Source organism: Sturnus vulgaris, chromosome 28 (genome assembly GCF_052056855.1).
Source record: "Sturnus vulgaris isolate bStuVul1 chromosome 28, bStuVul1.hap1, whole genome shotgun sequence".
In the NCBI taxonomy this organism is placed as follows: Eukaryota; Metazoa; Chordata; class Aves; order Passeriformes; family Sturnidae; genus Sturnus; species Sturnus vulgaris.
In genome coordinates, this window is record NC_142270.1 from 6,577,737 (window position 1) to 6,586,834 (window position 9,098).

The 9,098-nt window shown below is 49.6% G+C and overlaps 1 protein-coding gene across 3 annotated transcripts; it reads left to right on the plus strand.

Annotated features, from left to right (window-relative positions):
* The first annotated feature begins 1,715 nt into the window (after window positions 1-1,715).
* LOC148221011 (nucleolar pre-ribosomal-associated protein 1-like) lies at window positions 1,716-7,404 on the plus strand. Of its 3 annotated transcripts, XR_015808653.1 has the most exons (5): window positions 1,716-2,106; window positions 4,194-4,310; window positions 4,949-5,986; window positions 6,215-6,319; window positions 6,684-7,043. XR_015808653.1 is itself a non-coding variant. In XM_088179972.1 (4 exons), the coding sequence occupies exons 2-4, from the start codon at window positions 4,095-4,097 to the stop codon at window positions 5,096-5,098; spliced, it is 273 nt and encodes a 90-aa protein (XP_088036098.1). In that variant the 5' UTR covers window positions 1,776-2,106; window positions 3,994-4,094; the 3' UTR covers window positions 5,099-5,248. The 3 variants fall into 3 exon arrangements, 1 of the variants encoding a protein (XP_088036098.1); XM_088179972.1 differs by lacking the exons at window positions 6,215-6,319; window positions 6,684-7,043 and adding an exon at window positions 3,994-4,100 and having other exon boundaries at window positions 1,776-2,106; window positions 4,949-5,248; XR_015808654.1 differs by lacking the exons at window positions 1,716-2,106; window positions 4,194-4,310 and adding an exon at window positions 7,176-7,404 and having other exon boundaries at window positions 5,793-5,986; window positions 6,684-6,802.
* Window positions 7,405-9,098: the final 1,694 nt, after the last annotated feature.

Here is a 9,098-nt window from a genome sequence, read left to right on the forward strand (position 1 = left end):
ATGGGGGGGGGGGGGAATCAGTGAGAAATGGGGAAAAAATCCATGGAAAACAGGGAAACAATCCATGGGCAATGGCGGGAACAGAGCGAGCTGTTGTCGCTCGTGCTGTGGTGGCCGATGCTGTGGGGAAAAAATAAGTGAAAAATGGGGGCAATAATCAGTGATAAATGGGGAGAAAATCAGTGATTAATGGGCGGAAAAATGCATGAAAAATGGAAGGAAAAATTCAGAGAGAAATGGGGGCAAATATCAGTGATAAATGGGGAAAAAAATCAGTGATTAATGGGGGGAAAAATGAATGGAAAATGGGGGGAAAATTCAGAGAGAAATGGGGGCAAAAATCAGTGAGCAATGGGGGGGAAAATCGGGAAATATCCATGGAAAAATGGGGGGAAAAAATCAGTGAGAAATGGGGGAAAAAATCAGTGAGAAATGGGGGAAACATCATGGTGAAATGGGGAAAAAAAATCTTTGATAAATTGGGGAAACAAATCATTGAGAAATGGGGGAAAAAAATCAGTGAGAAATGGGGAAAATATGGGAAAAAATCCACGAAAATTGCGGGAAAAAATGCATGAAAAATTGGGGAAAAATCAGTAAGAAATGGGGGAAAAAATCCATGAAAAATGGCGGGAAAAATCAGATCGGCGATCGATAGCTAATGCGTGCCAATGGATTAGATCGGCGATCGATTGATCACGACTACCGATCGATTATATCGGCGTTCGATTGCTAATGCCTGCCGATCGATTAGATCGGCGATCGATTGATCGCGCCTGCCGATCGATTAGATCGGCGATCGATTGCTAATGCCTGCCGATCGATTAGATCGGCGATCGATTGATCGCGCCTGCCGATCGATTAGATCGGCGATCGATTGATCGCGCCTGCCGATCGATTAGATCGGCGATCGATTGATCGCGCCTGCCGATCGATTAGATCGGCGCTCGATTGCTAATGCCTGCCGATCGATTAGATCGGCGATCGATTGATCGCGCCTGCCGATCGATTAGATCGGCGATCGATTGATCGCGCCTGCCGATCGATTAGATCGGCGTTCGATTGCTAATGCCTGCCGATCGATTAGTTCGGCGATCGATTGATCGCGCCTGCCGATCGATTAGATCGGCGATCGATTGCTAATGCCTGCCGATCGATTCGATCGGCGATCGATTGCTCATGCCTGCCGATCGATTGCTAATGCACACTATTTGCACACTCCTTGCACACCCTTTGCACTCATACAGAGGCAGGAGGTTTGTCAGTTCTGGTCGGGGTTTTTTGGGGCGTTCATTCCGGGGGATTTCCTCAAGGATTGGGACACTCCTTGATTCCATCCCTTGCCTGTCTCCCAAGCGCCACCTTGTGGGCCGAGCGCGGTACTGCGCGCCTGCCTCTCCCAAGATGGCGGCTCGGGTGTCGCGCCCCCGACCTTCTAACTCTGGCTGCAAAAGGAGGGTGGCACAGCAAGGAGCCCGCTCGCTCTAGTGGGATGCCTGCGCACGACGCCGACACCGATCCCACGGGTGCGATTTTCGGCGGCGTTTCCAATCGTGCGGACATCTCCTTCAGCCCGCTTCGGCCCGGGGAAGAGGGGCGGGGCCGCCAGCGATGGTGCCGGCGCAGCCCGGGCAGGCTCGGGGCGGAGCCGGGGCTTGGCGAGGCGGGGCACGGAGGTCCCGGGGACGGGACCGGGCGGGGCCGGGGCGGTGCTTTAGGGGCGGTCCCCAGTGGTCCCGGGCGGCACCGGGGGCGGGGCCGGGTGATCCCGGAGCGGTACCGAGCTGTGCTGGGGACGGTGCTGCAGGGGCGGTGCCGGGCCCGCCTCAGGGTGATTGAATGCCCAGAAATCGCCTCCTCTGCCCCGTGCTCACACTGAGCTGCGGGCTGCAGCGTGCTGTCGGAGCTCCGCACACAGCACGGATTTGGGCTTCCCCTCCTCTCAAACCCTCTCCCCCTTCTTCCTCCTCCTCATCTTCCCCTTTTTCCTCTCCCTCCGCCTCGCCCCCCTCCCCGGGCCCCTGACTCCCCCCGGGATCCCCTCCTCCGGAGGCGGCCCTTCCGAACCGACCCCCCCTCCAAGCCCCGGAGCTCGAGACCATTAAGGTAAGCTTTGGAATTGAAATATCAGGATATTCACTGGCCTGAAATTTCAGGATTGTACGATTTTTTCTTGAAGCAGTTGCCTTTGCTGCAGGATTGTGTGGTCACCAGTCTCCTTTCCTGTGACTCTTGTTGAAATTTGCTGTCAGATAACCGGCTAGTAACGAAATATTTGACAGAAATCAATGCTGTGAACGGACTTCACTGCAGCAGTTGATGAAAGAGCAAAGAAAATGTCTGTCGTGTTTACGCACCCCCCCGAGGCTGAATGAATTCTGATACTGTAATAAATCAGTGCAGTTGGTGCCTGCAAAGGTCTTGACATTGATCAAGAAGATATTACTTTGGATTTTTACTTTTTATCAGCGTTTCTTTAATCTGTACTTCAGCACTCTAGCCTTTCATAAGTCTTCTCCGGTTTCCTCTGGCCCTGCAGAGTAGTCCTCTCTGTTATTGTCTGATCCCAGCTTTGATGCAAGGAGGACTTTTTGTCTTGAAAATTAGCATCCCCCTCCGCATATTTAAATTAGTTATTTGACTTTTGAGAAAAAGCTGGTCAGCTCGAAGTCCACCAGACACCAGAGGCTGCTGTTTTTAGCACCTTATTCAAAGAGGGCATCCTTTAGTTACCTAAGGAGGGGTAGAGATTTACCCCTAGGAATAAGGAATAAATGCAAGCAGACTGTCCTGCCAAGAAAAAAATCCAGTTACAGTGACTGAATTCGGGTTTAGTTGCCCTTGATCCTTGCAAGGGATTAAAGGCAGGTTCACTTGGTCTCCCAGCAATGAATGTCTCAACCGAAAGCTGCTCAAAATGTGCCGTTTTTCTGATGGTTTTGGATTCTTTTGCCAGGTGGGAACATGGACTGCTTGACTTGTTCCTGTGTCCACTTTCCACTTCAGTCCTTTGCATTTTCTCTGAAGGGAAAGCAGGAACAGGGAAGTTGGGGCAGTTCCGTCAGCAGAAAGGCTGCTAAGAATAGATGGTAAGGACTTACTTTTCTGCACAGTGCCATGTAACTGAAGGCTCGTTTTTGGATTTCACATTCTGTTCCTGCCCGGTTTTGTGAGAGCTGCAGGTGCATTTCTGTTTCCAGACCCTGCCAAAAATAGTCGCTTATATTATAATGAATCCTTTTTCCTTCATGTTTTCTTGCTTGAAATGAATTCCCCTGTCAGACTGATGTGAGCAGCAGTTATTTTTAGAGCTGCTGGTGTTGTACACGGAGTAACTGTAGAACAAATGAGTTGTGATGGCTTCCTTGTATTTGATGTGTGGAGAGGAGCAAAGGCACAGATTCATCCTGTGTAATTGCAGTCGTCCAACGTAGGTGCCAGGGTCGGGAAGCTGGGCAAGGTTTCCTCTCTTGCTGGGCCTTAGGGGGAGGGAGCTGAACCATGGTGTCACTCGGATTCCTTCCTCTTCTCCCTCCTCCTTTCTTGCTTGTAGAGCTGGAGCTCGGGGTCACCGAGTTTGGGTGCTCGCAGTCAGGGCCTGAATTTGGAGAGCAGGAAAGCGGGGGGAAGTTTCTAGGCACGTCAAAGCCTGTCTCTAGGGTGTGGGACTTGTTGGTCTTCCTCACCACCCCCAGCAACTTGCACTTCTCTCTGGACCTTGCTGTGGTCACAGCCCACTGCTCATTTATGTGACTGTTCATCCGTCTGCCTGATTGCTTTAAGTACAAGTAGCCTGATTCAGGTTTAATTTAGCAATGATTTTCCTCTGTTTCATCGGTAGTTTTCTAAAACTCCCCTACAGGCTATTTTGAAGGTGCTTTTTTTTTTTTTTTTAACTGCCTGTGATGATAGAAAGCTGTACGGCCCTCTGAAAGCAGTATAACCTGCTTTCCAGAAATTACAGAAGTAGGATTTTTATTGTCCACTATGCAGCTGAAGTCCCCCTAGTGAGCCTCTTGAACTGAGGGTGAGGAGAGCGGCAGATACGACTCCTCATCAACCTGCTCTTCTTTTCGTTCCTAAAAGAAGGAAGCATGAAGGTAACTATAGAAAAAGATCTGCATCCCTCGGGGTTTTGTATTTTAGGTGTTTTGAGGTTTATTTACACACCTTCTCCTTTGTTTCCTGGACAGGTTTTACGTGACAGTGGAGCGTTTGAGTACACGTGGAAGGAGCTTTCAATTTGGCTGGAGCACTTGGATAATACAAAAGAAGACCAGAAGGAAGCAGTGATTCAGTTTTTGGAAAAGGTAACGGTGTTCAAATCAGCTGGATAAAAAAATGCAAAGAATAGTGTTAGTGGAAACTGGAGGTCTTGTTGCTATTGTTGAGAAACCTGTCAAAGACCAGCGAATGAATTCTGAGAAAAGCCTTGTTTGGGATTCTTTATACGGAGGTGGCATCCTTCTTGTGTTCAGTGGGAGGGCAGCCAAATGATTTGTAGGAAAATGAAATCCAAAAAGATCAGCTGTTATTACAGCATTGTCGGTGTAAGGGTAGAGTGGTGTAGGTGTGGGTAGCTTTGATCTCCTCTTTAGGTGCCAACATTATCAGAGCTCAGTAGATGGTGGTCCTTGACAAGGAAAGGTGACACTTGCTGTTTACTCTTCAGGATGTTGAATGCCCAGTGCTTTGCCTCCACTGTGGTCTGCCCAGGTACTCGGTGTGTGGTCGCAGTCTAGGTGCCAAGTTGTGGTGGGTTTTTGTTTTTCCATCAGTGTGGCCTGTAGAGCAGGAACTGTAGACAGAATCCTGCAGAAGTGCTATGGAAGTTGTCCTCATAAAAGCTGCCCAGCTTTCAGCACGTGGTCGTTCTCAGTACCGTGTGGTTCCCCTGCACTTGCCAGCCAGCAGGTGCACTTACCTTTCTCCCCACCTTTGCTGACAGATCCTGCTGAAGCTGGTGACCAACCCCTGTCCCTACACTGACAAGGCAGCAGACCTGGTTCAGGCAGCCAGCACGCTCCAGGTGGCTCTGTTTAAACAGGACTCTGATAACATCAGCATCCCCGTCTCTCACATTGATGGTATGTGGTAACCTGTCAACATCCCAACTCCATGACTTGGGGATACACTTTCTAGCCCTAATCAGCAAACTGGGGATGGATAACTCTGGCAATCCTGTTAAGTAAGGGCCCTCCAGGATTCAGCTCTCCACGTGTTCTTGGTATCAGAAGTCGAAGTGGAATTGCCAAGTTGCCGCTTTACCTCTGAAAGTAATTTCTGCCGTGGCTGTGCCACTTGAACGGTATTTGAAATCTCTCTTCATGCTCTTGCAGCAGCGTTTTTGAACTCAAATGGAAATCTAGCCCTTCTGCCTGGGACTGTTGACAGAGTCATGGAATCCCAGAGTGGTTTGGCTGGCAAGGCTCCTTAAATCTCATCCAGTTCCAGCCCTGCCATGAACAGGGACACCTTTCAGTAGCCCGGGCTGCTCCAAGCCCCAGTGTCCTGCCTGGCTTTGGACACATCCAGGGATCCAGGAGCAGCCGCAGCTGCTCCGTGCTGGACAGCAGCATTGAAAGGCAGAGTGAAGGTTCAGCTGTAATTTAGGGGTTGCACTTAACGTTGTATTGTGTGACAAATGTGGCTTTCATCCTTTTTTTAAATTTTTTTTTTTTAATTAAAAAGAATTAAAAAGATGCCTTGTATTCCTGGAGTGTTGCATTCTACGTCTGTTGTTTTTCCTGTTAGTCTGGATTCTTGCTTTGATGTTTTTCTTCACTTATTAGATGTCCTGGATATGGTGGATGTCCTGCTCGAGGACAGTGATGGCTTTGATGAAGAAGTTGGGTTCTCTTTAAATGAAGACGTGATCATTTCCCTTCAGTGCTGTTGTCCCTGCTGCATTAGAAGCCAGGAATGAACAAGTCCACGTGGGCCTGGATGCTGATCCCTCTTGCTGGTCCATGACAGCATGTGACAGGTGAGATTTCCAGGTGTCTGATTTAGCAGGAAACTGGTTTGTTCCTTCTTGTGAGGAGGCTCATTGGCTTTGCATGGGCAAAGCCACTCCACGTTTTCCATCTAGGAACAGAGCTGGGGAGCTGTTTGAAAACAGAGTCCCAGAGGTAAACAGCTTGGCTCGGTATTTCTGTGTGGGAATAGAAGAATATCTGTGTCTTCTGATTTTTCTCTCGTCTTTCTTCCACAGGTGTTTTTGTATTCCTGACTTGGGTTTCCATCGGGGACACGTGGCTTGGAGCTCAGGAGCCGGATCTGTTCCTTGCCCACGGCAGATTGGTCTGCACTAGTGCAGGTGAGGAATTACAGGACGGCTTGGGAACTCGGAAACAAGGAGAAGCAAGTCTTATGTGTCTTTGCAAAAAGATTTGGCTACCACAGGGCATTAATTCAGGGAGTTAAGACTTCATCTTTAACGTTCTGTGCTCTGCCAGCATCACTGCGAGCCCTGAAAGCCTCCTGAGCTGTTCTCATACAGACCTATCTTGTTTGGTCAAAAAAAAAATCTTAGTTTAGTTTCGTCCAAGAAAAGTTACTACTCTGTGCGAGCTCATGGGGAAGCTTTTATTCGGCATCTCTCAGTGGGACATTGAAAGTCCAACTTCCCATTTCTTGCACAGTCTGAGAGGCAGTATTACTTTCTATCATTTTTATCACAGGCATTTTAAACTTTTTGAGGAACCGGCAGGACTGTTTGTGCGGAGGCGTGCGGTTCACAGCCATCCTCTGTCCAACGTAGGATGGGAAAAAAAGGCTGGAGAGCTTCCTACAAGGGGCTGTAAGTGCAAATGACCAGGCGCCCGGGGTTTAGTCATGATGATTTAGTATTTCTTAAAAGACTCTGATTGATTTCATGATGCCAAAACCAGTATGGATAGAAGACTGAAGTCGGGAATCACGATGGTCTCCTTGGGTTTAAAAAGCTTTAATGGTGTTTCAAGACATTTGTATGAGACCTGGTTTGTTTTTTCTTACCCTTTTATTCAATCAAAAAAAAAAAAAAAAAAAAAAGCCTTGATCCATCACTGCTGCTGTGATGTGTGACAAATGCCTGTCCTCCCTCCACGTGGAACAGGTGAGAGGTGGAACTGAAGCCCAAAGAGTTTTCTGCCCACTGATAATATGTGAGTCATATTGGGAATTCTCTGCAGAATGGCAACAGTTGTTCTTGAATGTGGCCATGAGGGGAGTGGAACATGGCAGCCCGGGTCTGAGAAGGTGCAGTGCCAGAAGGAGAAGCTTTGAAATGTAAATCAGGATTGATTCAGGTGACTCGCGACCGCGTGCTGTGCCCAGGTCCTTAGTAGAAATACTGTGCAGGGAAAAGCCAGAGCTGCCTGTGCTATGAGCTGAATTTTTTATTGGGGGGGGGGGGGGGGGGGGGGGGTGTGAAATAAAAATGAGGTGCAAATGAGAGAATTGCTTGTGTGTGTGAATATTCTTGTCCTAAAGGAGCGCTGCCCGGTGCTCCTCCCTTCCTGTGCCCCTCTCCTGGTGAGCCTCTGTCCTGCTGGCCGTGCCTCTCTGTCTCCGTGCCTGTGCTGCTCCTTGCCCGTCTTTGCCCGCCCCGCACGGGCTGTGCTCGCTTCCTCTCTGGCTCCTGGGTTCCCTCTTTGTCATGGTACCCCTCAGTCCTTGCTGTGTGTTTGGCACTCTCTGTCTTTTCTCCGTCCTTCTCTGTGCCTCTGTGGTGCTCCCTGTGCCGTTGTTTCCCGTGGGATCCTTGTGTCCCGGTCACTGTCTGTCCTAGGGTGATGTTATGGTGTTTCTATCTCCAATCATGTGTCCTGATTATGTTTGGTATTATGTCCTGTGCTTCCAGGACTGACTCTGAGAGTGAAGCTTTGTTTTGTCTTGTTATCAGCCGGCTCACCTCCCCCATGGTCTATGTTTAGGAGAGGTTTTAGGAGAGGTTTTAGCTCGGTTTGCTTGCTTGCCTGCTTGCTTGCTTGCTTGCTTGCCTGCTTGCTTGCCTGCTTGCTCGCTTCTGCCTCTTTTTCTTTCCTTCGCTTTGCCCTTGCTTTTTTCTTATTAGTTAGTTCAGCTAGGCAGTCCAACTTTTTCCCTGGACTGTTTTCTCTTCCACCCCGTCCCCTCCCTCTCCTGGATACCATCTGAACCTGTTCCGGACGGGGACCTGGGAAACCCCAAGAAACACCGGGAGTCTACACTCTGTCACCTGCAGCAGCCATTCCCAAGCGCCAGAGACTGATAACTGGGCGACCACTCGCCAGAGAGACTGAACTCGTCATCCCTTCAGAACGGTGAAAGAGTTTTTTTGTCAGCTGGTGTTGTCTTTTTTCCCTGTGCTGGGGAGTGTCTTGCTTGTTAAATAAAGAGGTTTTTTTCTCCCACTCTTCTCCGAGGAAATTCTTCCCGAACCCGGTGGGGTGGGGGGGAGGAGTCGTGGGGTTTGCTGTCTGGGGGCTCCTTCTGGAGGTTTTCCCCCAAATTTGCCCAAAACCAGGACACTGTCCCTGTTCATTTTTAATCCCTCCCTCTTGTGCTGCCCATCCAGCATGCCAGGGGTTTCTTTTCGTTTTTTGGTTATTTTTCGTTTTCATTTTTCTTCTTCTTTTTTTTTTGGTGGGGGTTCCATTTCATCGTGCACCTTGATGTTGATTTTCTTCCCGTGTCCTCTCTGCTGCCCCTCCTCCTTTCTGCCCCTTGTCCCCTGTGTCTGCAGGGCTGGGGAGGAACTTCAGCCCTTGTGGGGGTTGCCCTCCCTTTTCTGGTGTCAGCAGAGTCACTTTCTGTGGGATGGACACATGGGAGGGGTTGCAGTCAAGTGCCCTGCTGCTGTCCAGGGCAGTTGGAGTCGTTCTGTGCCTTCTTTGGGGTGAGGAAAAAAGGCTGAGGGGGGCTCCGACGTGGTTTGGGGCACCCCAAGGTCCCTGGGAGAGGGAGCCGGGCTGCGCTGGAGGAGCAGGTGAGTCGGGCATGGGGGGGGTCATGGTGGGTGCCAGAACATTGAGAGGGAGGGGTGGGTGTAGAATGCATGAAAAACAGAACCTTAAAAAACAGCTAAATATAGTCTAAAAGGAATGTTTTATTGGTTTGTGTTTGGATAGAGG

Excerpts from the sequence above, each read along its gene's own strand:
- LOC148221011 (XM_088179972.1), top strand. Across the intron at positions 4,311-4,948 it reads TGATTCAGTTTTTGGAAAAG|ATCCTGCTGAAGCTGGTGAC; the intron begins GTAACGGTGTTC and ends CTTTGCTGACAG.